The 27,322-nt window shown below is 49.5% G+C and overlaps 1 protein-coding gene across 4 annotated transcripts in view; it reads right to left on the bottom strand.

Moving 5' to 3' along the window:
* TSNARE1 (t-SNARE domain containing 1) overlaps positions 1-27,322 on the bottom strand; it is a 230,922-nt gene that overhangs the window by 12,244 nt on the left and 191,356 nt on the right. For 2 of the 4 annotated variants that reach the window (XM_049853646.1, XM_049853647.1), the window contains exon 13: positions 2,083-2,187. The exons of 1 other annotated variant lie outside the window; for it this stretch is intronic. In XM_049853646.1, coding sequence (XP_049709603.1) covers positions 2,092-2,187 — 96 coding nt within the window. In that variant the 3' untranslated portion in view covers positions 2,083-2,091. Of the gene's footprint in view, positions 1-2,082; positions 2,188-16,715; positions 16,749-27,322 lie in introns of those variants that run through there. One more of the 4 variants, XM_049853650.1, reaches the window with a different exon arrangement.

Below are 27,322 nucleotides of genomic sequence, written 5' to 3'. Positions count from 1 at the left end.
CCGGAAACCACCTATGCAGAGGAAGCGGAGCCTCCGGGGACCTGCCCTGGCATCACTCTCAGGACAGGACTGCTGTCGAGCCCCTGCACTCAGCACCCCCTCCACTGCAGAGCTGGCTCTGGCGTCCGCTCACAGCCACTGCCCAGAGCCTGGACATCTTTGTCCTCAGTCGGTGCTCATAGCAGCCCCAGGGGGACTGGCCCCTTCCAGGGAGGAGGCTGAGGCCCAGAGAGGAGCCAAGGTGCTCCAGGGTCCTGGATGGTGTGGTGGGCTGACCACTTGCAGAATGAGGTTCAGGGCAGCGGCTCTGGGCCCAGGGACCAGCACTGCCACCTAAAGGCCATGTCCACGTGACTTTCCCACCCCAACCAAGTAAGGGCCACCATGCTGGAGCACTGTACTCCACCTACTGTGACAACAGGGCACACCTGTGTGAGCTCAGCACGGATCCTCCCTCCCCACAGACCCTCAGCTCCTGCTGGCAGGGGCTGTTGTCCCCACGCTGCATCCCAGGCCCAGGCAAGGGCAGCCATGCAGCACGTGCTTGGGAGGTTCTGCTGAGGGTCTGTGGGTGAATGGATGAATGTCTTCGATGTCCCGGGTGTGAGAAATGCCCTGTGCCTCCATGTCAGCAGCTCCACTGGGCAGAGGCCCTGCTGGACCCATGGTCCAAGAGGCCTGGGTGCTCAGAGGGGAGCAGGAGGGAAAGTGGCCACGTCACCTCCATCCCCCCACCCCCATATCCTTTCACTGCCCTCATCCCCCAGGGCAGAGTCCCACAGGCTCCAGATCCCAACAGCAAGGCCCCTTGTGTCTGTCCCAGCCAGCTGCCCTGTTCCGTTCCTGCTCAGAGCCCCAGGCCAGGGCACACCGATCACTCCTCAGTCTCACCCACATGTTCCCAGGCACGTTTGTCCTACCTGCAGGAACCAGAAGACCTCTGGTGGCACCATTTCCCACAGGTGCCCTCACCCCAACCCTGGGCTCCCAGATCATACCCTGCACAGCCCAACATGCTCCACCCCTGGTGGACTGGCAGGGGAGCTGCTCGCCATGATTTTCTGGAGGCTGATGCACAGTAAAGAAGACCTTGGGGCTGGCCTTCTCCATGGCTTCCCTCTGCAGTGTTCTCCATCATGTTCCCTGAGCCCAGTTCCTGCCCAATGCAGAACAGGTATTCAAAGAATTTGTGGAGAGAGGCAGGGAGGGAAGGATGAAAGAGAAGAAGGAGACAGAGGTGGATGGATGGATGGACGGATGGACAGACAGATGGATGGGTGGGTGGACGGAAGGGTGGGTGGATGGGTGGACAGAAGGGTGGGTGGATGGATGGAAGGGTGGGTGGGTGGGGGGATGGATGGATGGATGGGTGGGTGGGTGGGTGGATGCCTGGATGGGTGGATGGATGGGTGGGTGGGTGGATGGTATGGATGGATGGGTGGGTGGGTGAGTGGGTGGGTGGGTGGGGGGATGGATGGATGGGTGGGTGGGTGGGTGGGTGGATGCCTGGATGGGTGGGTGGGTGGATGGTATGGATGGGTGGATGGAAGGGCGGGTGGGTGGATGGGTGGGTGGGTGGATGGGTGAGTGGGTGGATGGGTGAGTGGATGGGTGAGTGGATGGGTGAGTGGATGGGCAGATGGGCAGACGGACGGACGGGTGGGTGGGAGGGTGGATGGATTGGTGGGTGGGTGAATGGATGCGTGGATGGGTGAGTGGATGGATGGACGGATGGACGGATGGACGGACGGATGGGTGGGTGGGTAGGTGGATGGGTGGATGGATGGGTGGATGGAAGGGTGGATGGATGGGGGGTGGATGGATGGGTGGGTGGATGGATGGGTAGCTGGATGGATGGGTGGCTGGATGGATGGGTGGCTGGATGGATGGGTAGCTGGATGGATGGGTGGCTGGATGGATGGGCGGCTGGATGGATGGGCGGATGGGCAGGTGGGTGGATGGGCAGGTGGGCAGGTGGGTGGATGGATGAAGGAGAAGAGGGAAGCAGGGATGGATAGATGGAAGGAAAGAAGGAAGGAAGGAAGAATTGATTGATGGCATATGGGCTGGGCTGGCACTCACCACAGGTGGTCACTTTCGGACAGAGATGACGATGACGAGGATGACAATAAGCAAGACAGCAATTCCAGCAGAAAGGAAGTAGCACTTGACCTTTCGTCTCTGGAGCTGGGGGAGAGAGGAAGACTACTGTCATGCACTGGCCCTCCAGCTTGCTCATCCTAAGGGCATCTGGGCTGTGGCACGCAGGGGGCTGGCAGACCCCACCCCTCGCAAGGGACTCTGCCCTGAGTGGCCATATGGTCATTCAGGGGCCACACAGTCATTCACCGACTGCTCTGAGGGCCCTGGAACCAGGCTCAAGGGAGGGGCAGGAGACCCAGAGAAACCATCTGAGTTCCAGACTGGGGCAGGCCTTGGTGTGAATCCCACTTTGCTCCCCTTGGGCTGGGTGACCTTGGCCACGTCCCCCCTTGAAGCCTTGGATTCTTCTCTTGTAAGCAAAGGATGGTACTAGGGACTCCAGGGGACTCTTGAAAGTTTTTACTAAGAAGACGCCTTGAAGACACATAGCCTGGGGACAGCGAATCCCAGAAACGAGTTGTCACTGTATGTTCTCACTGCCCCTGTGCAGTGAGAACCTGTGGGAGCTGGAACTCAGCGGGTCCGCCGCGTTTTCCGGGCCTTGAAAGGTTTCCGCCTGTGACAGGGTGCAGTCTCACCACTTTTCTGTCACTTATTTTAGTGGAAAATACTTGGGTTTTCCCTCTCTGATAGGTTTCCGCCTTACACAGGGTCCAGATTTCACCGGCTGTACCATATATCATTGTCACTGTTATTAACTTAGTAAGTTCTGGGCCGCACCATCAAAGGCCTCGTGGAGAAGAAAGACGCACATCTGTACCGGGGGACTCGTGAGCAAGAGGCCAGGGGAGGCTTCACGGAGGAGGCCATGCTGCAACTGGGATCGAGGTGCCAAGGAGAGGCAGGCCACACTCACACTCACTACACTTGCTCACTCACACTCACACACTCACACTTATTCACACTCACATGCACTCACACACTCGCTCTCATACGCACTCTCACTCTCACTCGCACTCACATTCTCATTCACACTTGCTCACACTTGCTCACACTCACTCTCACTTGCTCACACACATGCACTCACACACTCACAGACTCATACACTCACTGTCACACTCACTCACACACATTCACACACCCACATTTGCACTCACTCACACACTCGTTCACACACACACGCTCTCCTGTGGTGCAGGAGCTCTGGAAGGGCCTCCATGTGTGCTCAGGACTGTGCTTGGAGCTAAGCACATGACCTCTCCTTTTCCCAGTGGCCTTGCCCAGTGCCTGTCTGTGTTCAGGGCAGGACACTGGGTCAGAGAGGTTAAGTGACCCTCCCAGGGCTTCCCAGGTGCTGCGTGCTGGACCTGAGGTCCAGGTCTGTCTCCCTAGTGGCTGACATGATGTCATGCTGCTGCCCACACAGGGGGCTGAGGAGGGCCGAGACCCCACTCTGGGAGCTCACGACTGGGTAGGGGGCGGTCAGAAACCACAGACCTGGAGGGCAGGCCAGGCCTCCGCGGTAAGGCGCTACGGGCTCAGGGTACTTCAAGACTGCAGACTGGATACAGGGAGCCAAGATGGTAGAATAGACAGCTGCTTCCGGCGAGCCCTCTTTACAACAAAGACCCGAAAAAAGAAGTGAAACGAGTATATTTGTGACAAGCTGGGAGCCCTGAGCTTCAAAGGCAAGCTTAGAAAATGAACCGAGGAGGAGCGGGGGAGGAAGAGACTGTTCAGAAGCAGAGAGGAGTTACTGGCCCTGAATCGCGGGGAGCCCTCAGGCACCATTCCCGGCGGGGGCGACAGCGGGCTGGTCCTAGCGTTCGGCCGCCGTTTCCTCAGGGAGAAGCAGCAGCCACACAGCCCACTCACACCCCCGGAACCTGAGGAGCACGGCGCTCTCGGCAAAAGCTAAGTATTTGCGTATATTTTACCGCGAGGTCCCACTCCTAAGCTGGCTTCAGCGACTGAATTCTCTGGGCCTGAGCTAGGCACTGTTGAGCACCTAGAGCCATCCTCCTGGCCTTGGGGAAGGAAAAAAATTGCAATTCGGGGAAAAGATAAATTGCTAGCTCCACTAACTGGGGGAGCTCAGGACAGAAGCAGCTCCTGTCCAGGCATAAACAGTCCGTGGACCTTGAGCACCTTTCCCTTCTGCATGGACCTGTGTGGGTCTATTTCAGGAGAACAGACCCTTGTTGGCAGACTCCAACCGTTTCAGCTGTGCGGTGAAGAGGTGGGTGTCTGATGTTTAACATTGCTTTGCCTATTAAACAAGGCCCACACCTACCCACCTCAGGGACCTAAGGACTGGTAGCTCCACTCAGGTCACCCAGCCACCCACGACAGGGGTCCAGAGATAACTGGTACCTCCCAGTCCTTACAACCCAAAACTTTGGATGCCCATGGTCCGTCTGCAGAACCCACCCACCAGCACACTCTAGGGAACAGGGACATGCTTTTCTCAGAGACACTCAGGAGTTGGTTCTCAGCCCCCTGCCTTGTTCAGAGCATGACCCCCTGCTGCAATCAGATACCGGTATATACGCCAATCAGCCCTGCCCCTCTAAGGCTGTAGGACAGAGCCTGTACCACACACTTGATATCAGCTACCTGGAAACCTGAGCTGAATTCATACAAGAAAACTGAATGGACTCCTGACTGAAATACCTGATAACAGCTCTAGCCATCTGGGGACAGGATGTCAGAGCTCCAAAGGCGAAAATAATCAAGCTAGCTCACTCAAGCAACCCCTAGGGGTATATTGAAACAAAACAAAGCAAGAAGCTATGACACAGTAAGCCAGCATAAACTAGTACAATAACTAATAGATGGCTCGGAGACAACAGTCAATATCAAGTCACATAAAGAAACAGACCATGATCACCTCAACAGGCTCTCAAAACAAAGAATCCAGGGATCTTCTAGATGAAAGTGCATTCCTGGAATTACCAGAGCCAGAATACAAAAGTTTAATATACAAAACCCTTCAAGACATCAGGAAGGAAAAGAGGCAATACGGAGAACAAGTCAAGGAACACATAGATAAAGCAATTGAAGAAATTAGAAAGATTATTCAGGAACATAATAAAAAGTTTAGCCAGAAAAATCCATAAACAGACAGCAATCAGAAATTCAGAAGATTAACAATAAAATTACAGAAGTAGACAACCCAATAGAAAGTCAGAGAAGCAGAACTGAGCAAGTAGAAGCCAGAATTTCTGAACTCGGAGATAAATCACTTGGCACTAATATATTTGAAGAAAAAATCAGACAAAAGAATTTGAAAAAATGAAGAAACCTTAAGGATCATGTGGGACTCTATCAAGAGAAATAACCTACGAGTGATTGGAGTACCGAACAGGGAGGGATAACAGAAAATACAGAGAGAATTGTTGAAGATTTGTTGGCAGAAAACTTCCCTGATGTTGTGAAAGATGAGAAGATATCTATACAAGATGCTCATTGAACTCCACATAAGGTAGATCTTAAAAGAAAGCCACCAAGACATAATCAAACTTGCCAAAACCAAAGATAAAGAGAGAATTATAAGAGCAGCGAGGGATAAACGAAAAGTCACCTACAAGGGAGAGCCAATAAGAATAAGCTCGGACTACTCAGCAGAAACCATGCAGGCAATAAGGCAATGGGATGACATATTTAAAAAATTGAAGGAAAAAAATTGCCTGCCAAGAATCATATATCCAGCAAAACCGTCTCTTAAATATGAAGGTGAAATTAAGACATTTCCAGACAAACACAAGTTTAGGGAATTCGTAAAAACCAAACCAAACCTACAAGAAATACTAAAGGGAGTTCTTTGGTTAGAAAATCAATAATATCAGGTATCAATCGAAGACTAGAACACTGGGCAGAGCAACCAGAAGTCAACCCCAACAGGGAAATCCAAAAAAACAAAGCAAGAATTAAAAAAAAAGCCCAACACAGGGTAACAGTGATGTTATTACACAAAAGAAGACAACATTAAAATAATAAAGAGGGACTAAGAAATGTAATCATACACCTTCCATATGGAGAGGAAGATACAGCGATACAAAGAAATAAAAGTTAGGTTTAAATTTAGAAAAATAGGGGTAAATAATAAGGTAACCACAAAGGAGACAAACTATCCTACTCATCAAAATAAAATACAAGAAAAAAATAGAGACTCAGCAGGAACAAAACCAACAACAGTAAATACGAGGAAAGGACAATATATAAAGATAATCTACTCAGCACATAAAATTAAGTGGAAAAAAGAAACTGTCAATGACACACAAAAAAAGACATCAAAATGATAGCACTAAATTCACACCTATCCATAATTACCCTGAATGTAAATGGACTAAATGCACCAATAAAGAGACAGAGCATGGCAGAATGGATTAAAAAACAAGATCCATCTATATGCTGCCTACAAGAGACATACCTTAGACTTAGAGACATAAACTAAAACTCAAAGGATGGAAAAAAGTATATCAAGCAAACGACAATCAAAAAACAGCAGGAGTGGCAATATTAATTTCTGACAACACAGACTTTAAAGTTAAATCCATCATAAAGGATAAGGAAGGACACTATATTATGATTAAAGGGACAATACACCAAGAAGATATAACCATATTAAATATTTATGCACCCAAAGACAGGGCTGCAAGAGACATAAAACAAACTCTGTCAGCACTGAAAAGTGAGATAGACAGCTCCACAATAATAGTAGGAGACTTCAACACACCACTTCCGGTGAAGGACAGGACATCCAGAGAGAAGCTCGATTAAGACACAGAAGATCTAAATGCCACAATCAACCAACCTGATCTCATAGAAATATACAGAACACTCCACCCAACAGCAACCAAGTACACTTTCTTTTCTAGTGCACATGGAACATTCTCTAGAATAGACCACATATTAGGTCATAAAGCAAGCCTTAGCAGAATCCAAAACACTGAAATATTACAAAGCATCTTCTCTGACCATAAGGCCATAAAAGTGGAAATCAATAACAGGAAAAGCAGGGAAAAGAAATCAAACACTTGGAAACTGAACAATACCCTGCTCAAAAAAGACTGGATTAGAGAAGACATTAAGGATGGAATAAAGAAATTCAGAGAATCCAATGAGAATGAAAACACTTCCTATCAGAACCTTTGGGACACAGCAGAAGCGATGCTCAGAGGCCAGTTTATATCAATAAATGCACACATCCAAAAAGAAGAAAGGGCCAAAATCAAAGAACTATCCCTACAACCTGAACAAATAGAAAGAGAGCAACAAAAGAAACCCACAGTCACCAGAAGAAAACAAATACTCAAAATTAGAGCTGAACTAAATGAAATAGAAAACAGAAAAACAATTGAAAGAATTAACAAGACCAAAAGCTGTTTTTTTGAAAAAATCAACAAAATTGATGAGCCACTGGCCAAACTGGCAAAAGAAAAACAGGAGAGGAAGCAAATAACCCAAATAAGAAATGAGATGGGCGATATTACAGCAGACCCAACTGAAATTAAAAGAATCATATCAGATTACTATGAAAAACTATACTGTGACAAATTTGAAAACCTAGAAGAAATGGATGAATTCCTAGAAACACACAACCTACCTAAACTAACACAAACAGAGGTAGAACAACTAAATAGACCCATAACAAAAGAAGAGATTGAAAAGGTAATCAAAAAACTCTCAACAACAACAACAACAAAAAACCCTGGTCTGGACAGCTTCACTGCAGAGTTCTACAAAACTTTCAGAGAACAGTTAACACCACCACTACTACTGAAGGTATTTCAGAGCATAGAAAAGGACAGAATACTACCAAACTCATTCTATGAAGCCACCATATCCCTGATACCAAAACCAGGTAAAGACACCACAAGAAAAGAAAATTATAGACCTATATCCCTCATGAACGTAGATGCAAAAATCCTGAAGAAAATTCTAGCCAATAGAATTCAACAACATATCAAAAAAATAATTCACCATGACCAAGTGAGATTCATACCAGGTATGCAGGGATGGTTCAACATTAGAAAAACAATTAATGTAATCTACCACATAAAAAAAAGACAAGAATCACATGATTTCATCAATTGATGCAGAAAAGGCATTTGACAAAGTTCAACACCCGTTCGTGATAAAAACTCTCACCAAAACAGGAATAGAAGGAAAATTCCTCAACATAATAAAGGGCATTTATACAAACCCAACAGCCAACATCACCCTAAATGGAGAGAGCCCGAAAACATTCCCATTGAGATCGGGAACCAGACAAGGATGCCCTTTATCACCACTCTTATTCAACATTGTGTTGGAGGTCCTAGCCAGAGCAATTAGGCTAGATAAAGAAACAGAGGGCATCCAGATCAGCAAGGAAGAAGTAAAAGTATCTATTTGCAAATGACATGATCTTATACACACAGAACCCTAAGGAATCCTCAAGAAAACTACTGAAACTAATAGAAGAGTTCAGCAGAGTAACGGGATACAAGATAAACATACAAAAATCATTTGGATTCCTCTACACCAACAAAGAGAACATCGAACAGGAAATCACCAAATCAATGCCATTTACAGTAGCCCCCAAGAAGATAAAATCCTTAGGAATAAATCTTACCAGAGATGTAAAAGACTTATACAAAGAAAACTACAGTACACTTCTCCAAGAAACCAAAAGAGACTTACATAAGTGGAAGAACATACCTTGCTCATGGATAGGAAGACTTAACATTATAAAAATGTCTATTCTACCAAAAGCAATCTATACATTTAATGCAATTCTGATCCAAATCCCAAGGACATTCTTCAATGAGATGGAGAAACAAATCACCAACTTCACATGGAAGGGAAAGAGGCCCCAGACAAATAAGGCATTACTGAAAAAGAAGAACAAAGTGGGAGGCCTTACTTTACCTGATTTTAGAACCTATTATACTGCCACAGTACTCAAAACAGCCTGGTACTGGTATAACAACAGATACATGGACCAATGGAACAGAATTGAGAATCCAGACATAAATCCATCCACATATAAGCAGTTGATATTTGACAAAGGCCCCAAAACAGTTAAATGGGGAAAAGACAGTCTCTAACAAATGGTGCTTGCAGAACTGGATATCCATCTGCAAAAAAATGAAACAAGACCCATACCTCACTCCATGCACAAAAACGAGCTCAAAATGGATCAAAGACCTAAATACAAAATGTAAAATACTAAAGATCATGGAAGAAAAATAAGGACAACGTTAGGAGCCCTAATACATGGCATAAACAGTATACAAAATATTACTGACCATGGACAAACACCAGAAAAAAAACTAGGTAACTGGGAGCTCCTAAAAATCAAATACCTGTGCTCATCCAAAGACTTCACCAAAAGAGTAAAAAGATTACCTACAGACTGGGAAAAAGTTTTTAGCTATGACGTTTCTGATCAGTGTCTGATCTCTAAAATCTACATGATACTGCAAAAACTCAACTGCAAAAAGACAAATCACCTAACTAAAAAATGGGCAAAGGATATGAACAGACACTTCACTATTCTGGTAGCTAACAGATACATGAGGGAATGCTCACGATCATTAGCCATTAGAGAAATGCAGATCAAAACTACAATGAGATTCCATCTCACTCCAACAAAAAAAAAAAAAAAATTTTTTTTTTTTGGCTGGCATTAATCCAAAAAAAACAAAATAATAAATGTTGGAGAGGCTGTGGTGAGATTGGAACACTTATACACTTTGCTGGTGGGAATGTCAAATGGTACAACCACTTTGGAAATCAATTTGGCACTTCCTTAAAAAGCTAGAAATAGAACTACCATACAATCCAGGAATCCCACACCTCGGAATATATCCTAGAGAAGTAAGAGCCTTTACACAAGCAGATATATGCACACCCATGTTTATTGCAGCACTGTTCACAATAGCAAAAAGATGGAAGCAACCACGGTGCCCATCAACGGATGAATGGATAAGTAAATTATGGTGTATTCACACAATGGAATACTATGCACCGATAAAGAACAGTGAGGAATCTGTGAAACATTTCATAACATGGAGGAACCTGGAAGGCATTATGCTGAGTGAAATTAGTCAGTTGCAAAAGGAAAAATATTGAATAAGACCACTATAACAAGAACTTGAGAAATAGTTTAAACTGAGAAGAAAACATTCTTTTGTGGTTACGAGAAGGGGGAGGGAGGGGAAGTGGGAGAGGGGTATTCACTAATTAGATAGTAGATAAGAACTACTTTAGGTGAAGGGAAAGACAACACACAATACAGGGGAGGTCAGCACAGCTGGACTGGACCAAAAGCAAAGAAGTTTCCTGAATAAACGGAATGCTTCGAAGGCCAGTGTAGCAGGGGCAGGGGTTTGGGGACCATGGTTTCAGGGGACATCTAAGTCAACTGGCATAATAAAATCTATTAAGAAAACATTCTGCATCCCACTCTGAAGAGTGGCGTTGGGGTCTTAAACGCTAGCAAGCAGCCATCTAAGATGCATCAATTGCTCTCAACCCACCTGGAGCAAAGGAGAATGAAGAACACCAAGGACACAAGGTGATTATGAGCCCAAGAGACAGAAAGGGCCACATGAACCAGAGACTACATCAGCCTGAGACCAGAAGAACTAGATGGTGCCCGGCTACAGCCAACGACTGCCCTGACAGGGAACACAACAGAGAACCCCTGAGGCAGCAGGAGAGCAGTGGGATGCAGACCCCAAATTCTCATAAAAAGACCAGACTTAATGGTCTGACTCAGACTAGAAGGACCCTGGTGGTCACGGCCCCCAGACCTTCTGTTGGCCCAGGACAGGAACCACTCCCGAGGTTCTTCAGACGTGGATTGGACTGGACAATGGGTTGGAGAGGGATGCTGGTGAGGAGTGAGCTTCTTGGATCAAGTGGACACTTGAGACTATGTTGGCATCTCCTGCCTGGAGGGGAGATGAGAGGGTGGAGGGGGTTAGAAGCTGACGAAATGGACACGAAAAGAGAGAGTAGAGGGAGAGAGCGGGCTCTCTCATGGGGGAGAGTAATTGGAAGTATGTAGCAAGGTGTATATAAGTTTTTGTGTGAGAGACTGACTTGATTTGTAAACTTTCACTTAAGCACAATAAAAAAAAAAAAAAAAAACACTGACTGCGCCCCCGCGGCTGCCTGGTCTCCTTCCCCCGTGATGCCCCTGCTGCTGAGCGCCGCACCCGGGCTGTGCGTGGACTCTCCACGCAGCTTCAGTCAGCACTAGGCTGCAAGTCCAGTCTGCACTCTGGACTGCAGGCAGGACCCCAGCCCTGGAGGCTCAGCCACAGAGCCAGGACCACACCCATGGACAGCTGCAGAGCCGCCTGCACTGGTGAGCGGGCACACTCTCAGGACAGCTACCCTGAACCAGGGCTGTGCAGCCCAGCCGATGAGCACCTGCCTGGGCCCCCGGTGCCTGGAAGGGGCATACACAGACGCTGGGTGCAGACATCCCGGTTTCCAGTTCTCCCCCCATCACCTGGCCATGACCTTGAGTGTGCTAGCTGGACCCTCAGGGTCTCTGTTTCCTTGCCCCCAGCACAGGGAGCACTCTTTGGCTCATAGGGATGGCCTGAGCCCTGGAGGACCTGAGGCACAGAGGGACCATGAGTGGTATTACTATTGTCACATCTAGAAGCCCAGCCCTGGCCTGGCCTGACGTCTTTTCTCGGCCATGGCTGTGCCTGAGCCAACTGAGCCTCCCCAGGGGTGTGCTCAGAGGTCAGGCCTCTGCTTCTGGCCTCTCTACGCTGACCCCCCCACCACCAGCTCTAACAGGTGGAGAAGGTGAGGGGACCACACTGGCTGTGCAGCACAGACAGGAAGCCAGCAGCCCCGGGGGCAGCAAGGCAGGCAGGCTGGAGTGGAGGAGGCATCAGACGAGCTGGAGGGGTCACCTGAAGAGGAGAGGGCTGCATGCCGTGCCTACACCTGCTTCCACTAGCACCCTCACCCCCATTCCCAACCCTCTGCTGGGCCTCTCGGCTGACTTCAGCGCGAAGAGGCAGGCACAGCAGTGACAGGCAGAACCCAGGAACGCCCCATGCAGGGCTGGGACATACGGTGGAGGCAGAACAACCTTTGTGGAAGGCCCACAGCCCAGCTTTGCAACAACTCCCACACAGGCAGAGCCCACCCCGCCCTCCCCCCGACCCCGCATCCCAGCCCCTGGCATCTGCTGCTCCCCTGTGTCCCTGGGGGAGGAAGCTGACAAGAAACTCGAGTCCTGCCGGCCAGTGTGGGTGCTGCACAGCCAGCCTGTCCCAGCCCAGCAGCCCCGTCTCAGCAATGCTGCCCACTGACAGACCAGGAAACAGGCTCTGCTATGGGGTGAATTGTGTCCCCCAAAAGATATGCTGAAGTCCTAACCCTAGTACCGTGAACGCAACCCTGTTTGGAAATGGGGTCTTGCAGATGTCATTAGTAAACATGAGGGCGTTCTGGAGTAGGTGGGTCCTAATCCCATCTGAGTAGTGTCTTAGAAAGTGGACAACAGACACGAGGAGACAGACAGAAGGAAGGTGGCCATATGAAGATGCACCTCAAGCCCAGGAACATCCAGGGCAGCAGAAGGAAGGGTCGTCCCCGGAGCCCTTGGAGGCAGCAGGGCCTGCCGACGCATGCACTCTGGGCCTCCAGAATTGTGGGAGAATGCATGCCTGTCCTGGTCAGGCACCCAGTGGGCGGCGCTTTGTCACAGCAGCCCTGGGCACTCATGCAGGCTCCGGGGGGGTGCAGTAAGGGGCTGGGTGGAGACCCTTCTCCACTTTGAATGTCCAGCTGCCTAGTGAGAGAGCCCACCTCCCATCTCCCAGGCTCCTCTCTGAAGAGGCTGACCTTTGTGGCTCCTGGTGAAGAGGTTTGACCACACCTGTGACCTTCTGATGCAGCCTAGAGGAAATGTCCTCAAGGAGACACAATGAGTCTACCTGTTTAAATATCACTGCAGGGGGTGTGGAAGGGCACTGGGGGGATTAGGAGTTGACTCTGCCCCCCCCACCCCAGTTCTGGAGCTGTGGCAGCAGGAGGGGCCCAGGGCCGGGCAGGGCTGGGGAGTGGACGGCCAGGCCTGGAACCTGCCCCCATTCAGAGCCTGCACAGGCGTGAGGTCCCATGCTGGGCCCCCGTCCAGCTCTTGCGGCCCCACACTGTAGATGCTGTACTGCCCTGTTCCTGACCTTCACAACAGCAGGTCCCAGCCCCATCGGCAGTCAGAGCGGGGAGAAAAAAGCATGGCGGGGGTCACAGGACCCTGGTCCAGTCCAAACCCACGCTGGACTCGGGAAATGCAGGCACTGTTGCCCTGTGGCCTCCTTATAATAGGTAGCCAACGTCGTGGGTCTCATCCAGTCTGCAGGGCAAAGGCCCCAGCTTTGGGCATTCCTCTAGAGAGCAGGGCAGGCCCGTTTCTGCTCTGCCAGCCCATCGTGACAGGCCCTCGATGCCCCAGAGACCATCACACCCAGCAGCAAGGGAGCCAGGGTCACTCGTTGGGGAGGGTGGGCTGGGTGGCCTGGGTTCCTGTGGCCTCTGTCTGACCTCCAACTGGGCCCGCTTCCCACAAGGCTGTCATGAGGCACCTGGGGGCCATGCTCCCAGCAGGGACTCCGGAGACACGGGGCAGCTGCTTCTGACCGCTCTCGCTTCAACCCCACTGTCATCACCCACTGACCGTTACCCTCACAACAGCCCTGTAGGGGCCTTGCCACCCTATTTTAGACACATAGACACCGAGGCTCAGCACTCGTCCACAACTGCTTGGTGGAGGGCTGGGCCCCCAGGCTGCCCTCAGACAGGCTGGACAGGCAGGAGAGACAGCAGAGCCAGGGCGAGGGAGAAGGCCAGCCAGTCACCCTCCAGGGTTCGGACTCAGACGATGTTTGCGGTAGATTCTTGGGTTCGTGCCCCAGCCGAGTCAGAAAGGACAAGCAGGGGTCTGCCCACCATGATGGAACCCTGGGAAGGGTTATGTGAAAGGCTGTTACCAGAAAGGCACGGCCAACACCCTCTGGGCAGTGGCCCTGCCCTCCAGACTCTGGGGTTGGCCATGCTCTCTGATTCGAACCCACCAGCTGCTCTGCAGGAGAAAAGGCCTGGTGATCTGTTCCCACAAAAATTCAGCCTAGGAAAGCTTATGGGGCAGTTCTACTCTGTCACATAGGGTCACTATGAGTTGGAATCCACTGGACGGCACACAACACACACACACACACACACACACCCAGCCACGTGGGGCTTGTGTTCCTGGCAGTGGGAACAGCATGTGCAAAGCACAGAGGCATGGAGTGAGGACCTCTGAGCACTCAGCACAGCTGGAGCGGACAGACACAGGGAGAGTGAGGTGGGCAGGACAGAATAGGGAGGGAAGGTGGGCAATAGGCTGCTGCCCATCTGGAGCACCACTCTGGGGGCAGCCCCCCACAGATCACCCCTCAGCCCATGGACCTACATCCAGGAGTTGGGGGTGGTCTCCTGCTCCCCCTGCCCCATGCCCTGACCTCCGGGCACCCCAGCTGTCAACTGTCAGCCACCCTCCACAGCCGCTATGATGAATTACTCCTAAATGACAGCCTAGAGCTAGAGGAAGCTGGTGGGCTGGCAGTGGAGCCAATTAACCTGAATTAGGCTCCTGGTTGGGGCCCAATTACCATCAGCTGTGCAGGTTCCAGCTGCTGTAAGTATTTAATTGATACACTGTGTGGATCAGAGGCCGTCCCACCCTACAGGACATGGGACACAGCACTCCCTGCCATGTGAAGGGGCTAGGGTCCCATGTAGCCTCACCCCGCCTGCCTGCAGGAGGCAACACCTGGGTGGGGTTTGCTCAGGACAGTCCAGAGCCTTTTTACATGCTCTTCCTCTGCCTTCCTCATCTCTTCACTCAGAGAACTCCTACTTGCTCTTCAAAACCCACCTCCAGCCTCACCACCTCCAGGAAGCTTTCCCAGATGCCCCCAGCCCCATGCTTCCCTCTGCACAGAACTTGGGGCACACCCCTCCTGGCTCCACGTGTCCCCTTCCCCACCAGGACTGTGAAGGCAGACGGTAGCTGGCCACCTCCCTGCCCTGAGCTCCTCAGGGGCTCAGGAGACACGAGATGGCAAGGACAGGAACAAACTCCAGCCATCCATGGATCCAGGGATGGGCTCAGAGGGTGGCATCCTGACTGTCCACTATTGTCAAAGGGCCTGAGGTGGGCAGGGCCTGCTAGCTTCCAGTCAAAGGGGCTCATTACCAGGGCGCCCTCCACCCACTCCCCCACACCACTAAGATGAACATACGAGAAGCCCACCGACAGACCAGATCTTCTGTCCTCTGGCTCCTTCAGCCCCTCCCCCACCTGCACCCTGGTCACTCTGTTCCCCCAGCCCCTCCCCTACCTGTACCCTGGTCCCCTGCTCCCCCAGCCCCTCCCCACCTGCACCCTGGTCACCCTGCTCTCCCCAGCCCCTCCCCCACCTGCACCCTGGTCCCCTGCTCCCCCAGCCCCTCTCCCACCTGCACCCTGGTCCCCTGCTCCCCCAGCCCCTCTCCCACCTGCGCCCTGGTCCACTGCTCCCCCAGCCCCTCTCCCACCTGCGCCCTGGTCCCTCCCCATTCCTCAGGAGCTGCTTCCCATGCAAATAATTTCAGGACACATGACATTTCAGAAAACATCTATTTGTACATATTTAGACTCCATTTCAAAAGAGTTATTCAAAATCGGAGCCATTCTGATAGGTGGGTGTGGAGCGGATTGTTTCCTGTGTTTGTGTCAAAAACATCAGGTTTTCTAAGTGGGTCACAAATGCCGTAATTACTGAAATAGTGCCTTCCTTGGGGAGTGGCAGGGTTACGTCTTGATTTAAATCTCAGAAATGCCATGTCCTGGCCAGGAGGGGCTTTGAGCACAGGCCGTGGGGGCATCAGGGTCACAGCGACCGTGGGGTGGGGGCCACAGGGACCCGAGGGCAGCGGGGGTTGCAGGGACCTCAAGGGTTGGGGGTCACAGCTACCATGGGGTAGGGGCCACAAAGATCTGAGGGCAGTGGGGGTTGCAGGTACCTCCAGGGTTGGGGGTCACAGCAACCGTGGGGTGGGGGCCACAAGGACCCGAGGGCAGCAGCAGTTCCAGGGACCTCCAGGGTTGGGGGTCTCAGGGACCATGGGGTAGGGAGTCACAGGGACCTGAGGGCAGCAGCAGTTGCAGGGACCTCAAGGGTTGGGGGTCTCAGGGACCATGGGGTAGGGAGTCACAGGGACCTGAGGGCAGCAGCAGTTGCAGGGACCTCAAGGGTTGGGGGTCTCAGGGACTGTGGGGTGGGAGGGTCACAGGGACCTGAGGGCAGCAGCAGTTGCAGGGACCTCCAGGGTTGGGGGTCTCAGGGACCATGGGGTAGGGAGTCACAGGGACCTGAGGGCAGCAGCAGTTACAGGGACCTCAAGGGTTGGGGGTCTCAGGGACTGTGGGGTGGGAGGGTCACAGGGACCTGAGGGCAGCAGCGGTTGCAGGTACCTCCAGGGTTGGGGGTCGCAGGGACCGCAGGGGTTGCAGACAGCCTGATACCCGCCGACTCACAAATGGAAGGTTCTCTAAGCACCTCCTCTGTATCCTTCCCTCAGGGTGGCCTCACCTGGGGACACACAAGGCAAAGTGACTGATGGGTGCCGTGAGGGGCAGAGGCAGCACAGTGGTGGCCCCGGCCACGTCTAAGGTGGAGGCAAGGAGCTGGGAAGGCCAGGTTGAGCAGAGCTCAGAGCTTCAAGGCACCAGACAGATGACCAAGGCTGGAGCTGAAGGGGCCCCAGCGTCACCATACCGTGCCAGGTCTGAGCTTCAGTCTCCTCCCAATCCCCACGGCCCGGCATACAGCAGGTGCTCAATCAGTGCTGCCCACGTGTCCAGCCTCTTCAGCAGTGACCATCCTGCAGGGCTGAATGGCTTTCCCACCCCCAGGCCTGGGGGCCCAGAACCTCAGCTTCAGCCTCCTTAGGCCTCGTCCCCACCCTCTTGTTCCCCAAGAACATCACCCTACACTAAGGTCAGGTCTCTCCCACTGTGGATGTCTGATGGGGCCAACAGCATCCACAGGCAGGGGCCTCAGCTCAGCACCCCAGGCCCCTGGATGGCCCAGCCAGTCTCCCACCTCGTGCGTGGCCCCCCCAGGGTGCCTCCTCTTCCCTAAGTACACCCGGCTCTGGCCTGAAGTCTTGGCATGTGCTGTTTCCGTGCTCTGACTGTCCTGGCCTCACTCTCTGCCTTGCCCAGTCCTCCACATTACTCAAGCCCCATCGGCAAGCCCTCTCTGGTGCCTTGGGGACAGGACCTGCCCTGACCCTCCAGCATGCACCGGCTCAGCCCTTTTCATCCACCAGGTGAGCTCACCTCCCATCAAGGTCTCCTCATCCTGTCAGGCTCAGCACCCTCTCCCCCGACCAGGCAGTGCCCTGGGAGGGGACAGTGGCTGCTCCTTGCCCCTTTTCTGGCATCTGTGCAGGGGCGTGGCCCCTCCCTCTCTGGGGCAGAGGGGCTGCAGGCAGGCAGAGCGGGTGCCACAGCACCGGCCCAAAGCGGCATTTTACTGTGGTTGTCCCTGGGTGCAGGCCTTGCTGAGCGGAGCAGCTGCACTCGGCTACTGGGGCTATCTGCCTGCAGTGACCTCCACATTTGCAGACAGGCTCGGCAGAGTGTGACAAGGCTCCTGGTGGGCTGATGGCACCCAGTCCAGGGCCACACGCTTACACCAGCACAGGATGGGAAATGCCAGAAGGCCACTACTGGGTGCTGGGCAGGTGAGTCACAGGTCTACACTGTAGAGCCTTCCGTGGGCAGCCCCCTAAGAAGAGCCATCTCCGTCCACGGGTGCTGCCCAGGAAGCCGTGAGGAGGGACAAGCAAGCTGCAATGCAGAGTGAACTCCACGTGTGTAAACATGCACCTGCATGTGTGCAGTGACATACTCTCTGGAAAGCCACCACCATCAGTGTACCGTTAATGAGTAGCGGGACTTTCACCCTAAATTGAGTCGTTTGTTTTTTACAAGGAGCTTCGGAAAGGAAGAAACAAACCCTCCCTGGGAAGACAGACAGAAAGAGCCTCCGTCTCACCTCTCTGGGTGTGCGTGGTGGGGATGGCAGGCCCTGGGCAGCAGGGGCTCCTCCAGGCTCAGCTCAGGGCGGGAGAGGCAGTGTATGAGGCGGGGGGACAAGGAACGGGGGCGATGGAGGTGCAGTGCCTGCGGAACTCTGAGTCCAGGCTGGAGCCCCCGTTTCCCCGTGAGTCTTCATGAGCACCTCTGCAGGCAGGGTCTTCCTGGGTGCCGCCTCACAGACACGAAACCCACCCAAACCACCCCACCCCCGCCTGTGACCGGGACTCAGGCTCTGAACTGATCCCAGCTCCCTGTGTCCTCCATGAGTGCAGGTCTTTGTCTGCTCACGGCCGCACCCCAGCACCGAACTGGCGTCTGGAAGTCAGCAAGGGGCTCCACATATTTTGTGGAATTCACTGAGGGGTATTATCACGTATGGGAGTCCAAAGGGCAAGGAAAGCAGCTATTTCATCTAAAGGGCCCCATGTGAGGGGTATTCTGGATATATTGTGTCCCTTTTCAAAAAAAGATATGGTGTTGTCCTAACCCTGCACCTGCGAGCATGGCCTCATTTGGGGAAATAGGGTTTTTCTTTGCAGACATGACCCGTTAAGTCCACACTGGAGCAGGGTGGCCCTAACCCCTTCTGAGTGGTGTCTTATACAAGAGGACAGACACAGTCACACCCCGGGAGAGGATGGCATGTGAGGGCCTGCGGACAAGCCGAGGAACACCAAGAAACACCCAGGGCTGCCAGAAGCAGAAGAGACAGGAAGGATTGCCCCTAGAGCGGACGGAGAGAGCACAGCCCTGCTGACGCCCTGAATTCCGACTCCCAGCCTCCTTAACTATGAGACAGTCAATTTCTGATCCGGGAGTGTGTGGTGTATAATCCACCCAGGTGGCGGCGTTTTGCCATGGCAGCTGTAGGGGACTAAGAACCCGCACAGGTGGGTCCCACAGGAGTGCAGCCTCCGGCTCCCACTGCATGCTAGCCAGGTGGCTGGGCTCCCACTGATCCTAGTGCCCTTATCCACCAAACAAGGATAACAAACAGGCCCTGAGAGAGTCCAAGGAGTCGTGCCGAGACCTCCAGCCATAAACACTCATGTAGTCATTCTGGTTAATGATTCATCTCACACGCTCTAAGGGGTAATGCCTGGACACGGCATCCAGGGCTGGGGAGAAGGAAGGAACACCTGGTTTCCTGCATACATGTCGTGGAGCTTTGCATGTGACAAGCCCGGGTCCAGCATCCTCTCGTGCAGCGGCCCCCATGAGGTGGAGCCGCAGCTTTTAATGCACCTCACGTAGTACAAGTGTCAGGCTGGGGCAGAGGCAGGCCTGTTCAAGACAGTATCTCTGTTTACATCCCCCTCTTCCCACCCCTCTGCATCATGGACTGGATCTCCACGCGCCTAACCCGTCCCGCTCTGTGGAAGGCCATTAATTTTATTTAACGATGCAATTTTGAAGGCATCTCTTCACTGCATTAGCACCCACTGTCCCCCAGGCTCTTCTTTTGGGCGCTGTGAACCCCCGCCCGTCCGGGCTGCACATGGCCCCCCACTCGGTCTCCCCTAGGGCTCCGCCCTGCTGGCTCCTCAGCTCGTGGTCCCACCGCCAGGCCTGACCATTCTGCTCACTGCCCCTCCAGGCCTGTCTTAGTCACCCAGTTCTGGCGTAACTCACATACCACAAGCGGGTGGCTTTAAAGAACAGAAATTTATTTTCTCACAGTTCAGGAGGCCACAAGTTCAAATCGTGGTCTCAGCCATGTCCGTTCCTTCCTGGTCGGTGGCCCCAGGTGTTCCTTGGTTCCTTGGCATTCCTTGGCTTGTAGACAGTCCTCACATGGAATCCGTCTTCTCCCATGTGTGTATTTGTGTCTATTCTGCTCTTCTTATAACTCAGAAATGATCACGTTTAAGATCCACCCTACACTGATACGCCTTAATTAACATAACAAGAGAAAAACCCTATTTCCAAACAGGATCACAACCACAGGAATCAAAAAAAAAAAAAAACCCACTGCCATCAAGTTGATTGACCCCATAGGCTTCCAAGGCTGTACATCTCTACGGCAGTAGACTACCACATCTTTGTCCCACAGACCTTTCAGTTAGCAATCGAGGGCCTTAACCACTGGGCCACAAGGACTCCTCCACAGGTGCAAAGGCCAGAAACTGAACACATTACTGGGAGGACACAATTCAATCCATAACATTGCCATCACCCCTCCCCGTTACTCCATGCCTCAGTTTCCTCTTATAAAATGGGGCTGGGCACACATACCCTACATGTTTGCTGGGGGCTTAAAGGAGAACTTACAGTCAATGCTGAGCCTGGAGTTTAATACCTGCTCTGTAAATTAATACCTTTATATTACTGTGGGCTTTGTCATTATTATTCTTAATTATAAACAAGAGTCGACAACCCATGGCTTCATCACAGATAAAGAAAGAGATGTAGGGGAAACATATAAGGTAATCATCTGTAAATGACAGTTTGGACCCTCCTCTCTTGAAGTCCATCTTATAAAGTAGGGGGTGACAGGAAGGCCTCCAATCCCAAAGGACTCCTATTTCTCCCACCCTAAGTCTGCTCTTGATAATTAGAATTACGTCACTTGAGATTCTGTCCTTTGATTTTAGATGAAAAGACCTAGACCCAGGTCAAATCACTATAGTCTAATGGGGAAGGTATGACATGGACACAGCCAACATTTCAAGACGATGGAATCACCTATCACTGCCTTCCCATTCCTTCCAGATGGTATCCTTGCAGGTTTCCACAGGCTGTTTCACCTAATTCCTGGCCTGGGAAGGGACCACGCTAGCTTACCCTGCTGTAGGTAGAGCTAATAGTTAGTTTGTCTAATGCAAGTTGGGAAAAATCACCATGAAGAATACTGTTGATTCAAATTCAATATGGAAGCTTCTTCTTACAACACTGTGGATAACTAGGTGCTCCTAGGACCTCTCACACTGCAGAACAAGTAACCCGCTACTGTTGAGTTGATTCCAAATGTGAGTAATCCCACACGACAGAGCAGAACTGCCCCATAGGGTTTCCTAGGCTGTAATCTTTATGGAAGCAGATGCCACGACTTTCTCCTGTGGAGTGGCTGGTGGGTTCGAACCACCAACCTTTTGGTTAGCTGCTCAGCCTTAACTGCTGCACCACCAGGGCTCCTTAGAACAAGTAAACACTGGAAATAACATACTGTTTGAGAAGCTTCTTGTCTCATTCAAGGTAGGGGTAGAGGGTAGGTCTCAGGAGAAACCCTCCTTCAGAAAAACAAAACAAAGAATTGGGACAGGAGAAACAAGGAAGTGAGGCTGGGCAGGAGTTGGAACATCAAGTTGCTGGAAGAAGTGAACCGCCTAAGGGACCAGAGCAAAAAAGTAAGCTTTGGTCTTAAGGCAAGGGGGAAAGACAAGCCCAGAACTTCAAGGCTGACTGAAATGGTTACAGGGTAGTAATGCCCCAGTGACTGGCAAAGCAGAATTAAAAATTCTCTGAATGAAGAAATCTCCAATCCCAATTTAAGCCAAGCCATGAACTCATAATCAATGATCAAATAGGGAAGAACGAAGAAACACCAAGAAACAGATTAGACACCCAAAGAGTGTAAGAACTGGGGGGTGAAACACGTGTGGGTAAAACGTCTAAAGAAATGAAAAATACAATCATAAAGATTATTACTAAGGGGCTATGTAGAATGAACACCGCCACTTGTCCCTCAGTTTGTCACACTGTGGTGACTTGCATGTTGCCGTGATGCTGGAGGCTATGCCACCAGTGCAGATGACACAACCTTGCCTGCTCCAAGTGAAGAGGAGTTGAAGCACTTACTGATGAAGATCAAAGACTACAGTACAGCCCTCAGTATGGATCACACCTCAACATGAAGAAAACAAAAATCTTCACAACTGAACCAATAAGCAACATCGTGAAAAAAGGAGAAAAGATTGAATTTGTCAAGGATTTCATTCTACTTGGATCCACAATCAACTCCCATGGAAGCAACAGTCAAGAAATCAAACAATGTATTATTGCATTGGGCAAATCTGCTGCAAAAGACTGCTTTAAAGTGTTAAAAAAGCAAAGATGTCACTTTGAGGACTAAGGTGTGCCTGACCAAAGCCATGGTATCTTCAATCACATCATATGCATGCGGAAGCTGGACAGTGAATAAGGAAGGCCAAAGAAGAATTGATGCCTTTGAATTACGGTGTTGGTAAAGAATATTGAATATACCATGGACTGCCAGAAGAATGAACAAATCTATCTTGCAAGAAGTACAGCCAGAATGATCCTTAGAAGCGAGGTTAGAGAGACTTCTTCTCATTTACTTTGGACATGTTATCAGGAGGGACCAGTCTCTGGAGAAGGGCATCATACTTGGTAAAGTAGAGAGTCGGCAAAAAAGAGGAAAATCCTCAATGAGATGGATTGACAATGTGGCTGCCAACAACTGGCTCGAACATATCAACAATTGTGAGGATGGCAGGACTGGGCAGTGTTTTATTCTGTTGTACACAGAGTCACCATAAGTAGGAACCGAACTGATGGCACCAAACAACAACAATAAACAGACAGATTTGAAAATAATTGAGCTTTTAAAAATTAAAAGTACAATTTTTAAAGTGTGACTTACCTGAACCAGCTGTAAGCTGAAAGATAAATTCAAAGAAATTACCCAGAATTCCACAAAAGCGACAAGTGGTTGGAAAATATGAAAGAGATGCTAAAGATATGGGGACAGAATAGAAAGTTCTAACATATGTCAGATTAACATCCCAGAAGCAGTGTAGAGACAATGCAGAAGAGGCAATATTTAAAAGGATAACAGCTGCAGTTTCCTGGACTGATGATGATCTTGAATCCACCAATCCAAAATGTACATAAGGCAGAGCAAAAATAAATCCAAACCTAGACACACAGTGGGAAAACTGCGGAACACTAAAGACAAAGATAAGATCTTAAATTGGCTAAACGAAAAAAACCAAACCCAGTGTCGTCGAGTTGATTGTGACTCATAGCTACCCTCCAGGACAGAGTAGAACTGCCCCATAGAGTTTCCAAGGAGCACCTGATGGATTTGAACTGCCGACCCTTCGGTTAGCAGCCGTAACACTTAACCACCACACCACCAGAAAAAACAAAACAAAACAAAACAGGGTTTCCTTAAATTGGCCAGATCTCTAAAAAAAGAAAAAAAATTGAGACAGACCTACAGCAGACTTCTAAACAGCAACAATGGAATAAGATCTTCAGAGTAACAAAAATAATGCTCAAAACTAGGAGCATATAAAAAAATAGCAAGGCGTATATAAGGTTTTATACGAGAGACTGACTTGATTTGTAAACTTTCACTTAAAGCACAATAAAAAAATAATGATATCAAACTAGAATCTTTATTTAGCAACATTTCCTGTGAAAATGACATATAAATATAAGCAAAAACTGGCAAATTTATCACCAAGATACTTATATGAAAGGAAATATCTAAAGGAAAAAGATCCCTGAAGAACTGAGATAAAGGAATGAATGGTGAGCAAATAAAGTGATAAATGGTTATGTAAATCCCAATCAACACCGGTTACATAAAATAACAACATCCAATCCTGGGGCGAGTAAAAAGAACAGAACTAAAACTAATGGATAACTAATAGTAGGTAAGTTGGGAGGGGAGTGGTCAGAGCTGGTGTTTAAAAGCTCATGTAGTATTCAGGAATTGAATGAGATAATGTCTAACTTTAGGGTTTGTTACAGTAAACATATCTGCTAAAATTTCATGGGAAATAAATGAAAGATTGAAGTAAAGTATATAAGTAGACAAAAAAGAGAATAAGGAAAAAAGAACTAAATTAAAAAAAAAAACCTCAATTGATTAAAAAAAAAAAAAACTAACCAAATGTAGGGGACGAACTGGATGTGCCCCTAGGCTTATAAAAAGCATGACTGGGATAACTGGTAACATGTGAATGCGGGTATGGGTTAGGTAGTAAGACTTGATTCCTGTTGGTTTACTGATGATGTTTGTAGGAGAGTCCTGGTGCTCATTAGTTACGCGCTGAAGCACGAAGGGCCAATGGGGCATAATGGCTGTCGACATTTGGAGAGTGTGGTTAAAAGGTATACGAGAGCTCCACTTCTGCAACTTTAATGTAAATTTTAAATATTTTCAAAATAAAAAGTTAAAAACTCTTTTAATGAAAAAAAAAATGAAGCTTTGAAAAGAAGAAATACAAATCAGGAAGTAAGATAAGAGTAACCAGTCCTACTATATCAGTAATGGATTAAGCCCTCCAGATAACAGACAGGGACTGTCAGGCGGTGTTTTTAAAATCCACTCACATGTTATTTACAAGAGACATACCTAAAGCATAAAGACACAGAAACATGGAAGATAAAAAGGTAGGAAAATACACCATGAAAGCATTCATCAAAAGAAAGCTGGCATAGACACATTAACAGCAGAAAAAATAGATTTTAAGATAACAGCTGTTCCATGGGACAGAAGAGGTCACTTCATAATGCCGAAAGTTCCAATTCACCAGGATGATCCGTCAACTTTAAATTTGTATGCAACCTAACAAAACAGCCACAGACTGTATAGAGCAAATATTTATAGATCTACGGGGAGAAATTCCCAAATCCTCTAGTGTAGTAGAAGATTTCAACACATTTCTCTCAATTTACGACAGGCCAGACATAACAAAAAAGGGAAAGATGCAGAAGATTTGAACTAGAATGCTAACCAGCTGGACACAGTGACACCAATAGAACCTTCCTGTGACAGCGAGAGAATGCGCCTTATGCTCAGGTACACACAGGACACTGACGGAAATTAAAAGTTCTGAGCTTTATCATAAAGCAAGCCTCAGCAAATCTCAAATAACCAGCATCACACCTAGGAAATTCTCTGAACAAAATGCCATGATTACAAGTTGCCTTAAAAAAAGAGTAAGTTAAAAAATCCCGTGCTTTTGGACATTCTATAATTTACTTCTAAAAAACTCATGAGTCAAAGAAAAAATCATAATAGATGTGATACTTAAAACTGAACCATAATGGAAACACTATACATCAAGACGTGTGGGATGTAGTGAGGACAGAACTTTAAAGGAGAATTTATAGCCTCTAAATACTCCTGAGAAAAGAAAGGCTGAAAATCCATGAGCTAAGTATCCAACCTTAGAAGTTAGAAAAAAGAACTACACAGTACACCCAGGGAAAGAGAAACGGAGGGATAATAAAAAGCAGAAATCAATCAAGAATCAAAATGAGCATAAAATGGAGCAACAAAGCCAAAAGTTAGTTCTCTAAAAACACTAATAAAAAAAGACAAGCCTCTGGAAAGACTGATCAAGGAAAAAAAATAACTGGACAAATAAACAATGCTAGGGATGAAAAAGGGTACAAAATATAGATAGAGCAGACCGTATAAAGACAATAAGGGAATATCAGAAAGAACCTTATGCCACTGCTTAGACGAAATGGACAAATACCTGGAAAAATAAAATTTACCAAAACTGACACAAAAAGGAAAAAGAACTGGCATGGTCTTGCAGATATTAGAACAGTAGACTATATCACAGAGAAAGGAAAAGAGAGACTAACTCCCAACTCATTCCATGAGGCTAGTGTAACCTCGATATCAAAGCCAGGCAAGACCAGAACAAGTAAGGAAACACAGAGAGCAAAATCGATGTGAAAATTCTGAATAAAGTATTATCAAACTAAATCCTTTGGTGAAAGTGAACGTTGATGATGATGTATTTACCCCAGAAACGGAAGGGCGGTTTAATGTTAAAAAACAATTACGTGTCATTCATCACGTTAACAGATTGAAAGAGAAAAAACTATATAATCATCTCAACAGATGCAGAAAAAGAATTTGATGAAATTCAGCACCCATCCTTGATTTAAAAAACCAAACAAACCAGCCAAAAACCTCTATTTATCCGCTAGCGAGCTTCCTTAATCTGACAAAGAACAACCGCAATGAGCCTAAAATTAATATCTTTAATCAGGATATTTTGGAAGCATCCTTTTAAAATCTGGAGCAAAACAAGGCTGTCCACGGTCATGCCTACGACCCCGAGCCGCAGCTCCACAGGGCTGTCCACAGTCACCCCTACGACCCCGAGCCGCAGCTCCACAAGGCTGTCCACGGTCACGCCTATGACACTGAGCCACAGCTCCACAAGGCTGTCCACGGTCACGCCTATGACCCCGAGCCGCAGCTCCACAGGGCTGTCCACAGTCACCCCTACGACCCCGAGCCGCAGCTCCACAAGGCTGTCCACGGTCACGCCTATGACACTGAGCCACAGCTCCACAAGGCTGTCCACGGTCATGCCTACGACCCCGAGCCGCAGCTCCACAGGGCTGTCCACAGTCACCCCTACGACCCCGAGCCGCAGCTCCACAAGGCTGTCCACGGTCACGCCTATGACACTGAGCCACAGCTCCACAAGGCTGTCCACGGTCACGCCTATGACCCCGAGCCGCAGCTCCACAGGGCTGTCCACAGTCACCCCTACGACCCCGAGCCGCAGCTCCACAAGGCTGTCCACGGTCACGCCTATGACACTGAGCCACAGCTCCACAAGGCTGTCCACGGTCATGCCTATGACACCGAGCCGCAGCTCCACAGGGCTGTCCACAGTCACCCCTACGACCCCGAGCCGCAGCTCCACAAGGCTGTCCACAGTCACGCCTATGACACCGAGCCGCAGCTCCACAAGGCTGTCCACAGTCAGGCCTACAACCCTGAGCTGCAGCTCCACAAGGCTGTTCACAGTCAGGCCTACGACCCTGAGCCGCCGCTCCACGCTCCACAACAGGGAAAGGAAGAGAAGCCAAAGGCACATCTATCCACACAGAAGAAATAAAACAATCATTACTGCAAGTAATAGGATTATCTTCAAAGGAAACCTAAAAGAATTCTTAGACAAATTGTTAGAAACAGTGAGGAATAAACATTTGGCTGACTATAATCTCAGTTTAGAAAAATCACACACATTTCTACACACCAACAACACCCAATTAGAAAATGTGATTTTTTGTTTTTTAGGAGACACTGCTTATAGCAATAAAAAA

This window comes from Elephas maximus, chromosome 15 (genome assembly GCF_024166365.1).
Source record: "Elephas maximus indicus isolate mEleMax1 chromosome 15, mEleMax1 primary haplotype, whole genome shotgun sequence".
Classification (NCBI taxonomy): Eukaryota; Metazoa; Chordata; class Mammalia; order Proboscidea; family Elephantidae; genus Elephas; species Elephas maximus.
The sequence above is the reverse complement of the archived record's forward strand: the minus strand, read 5'-3'. Positions and strand labels throughout refer to the sequence as shown.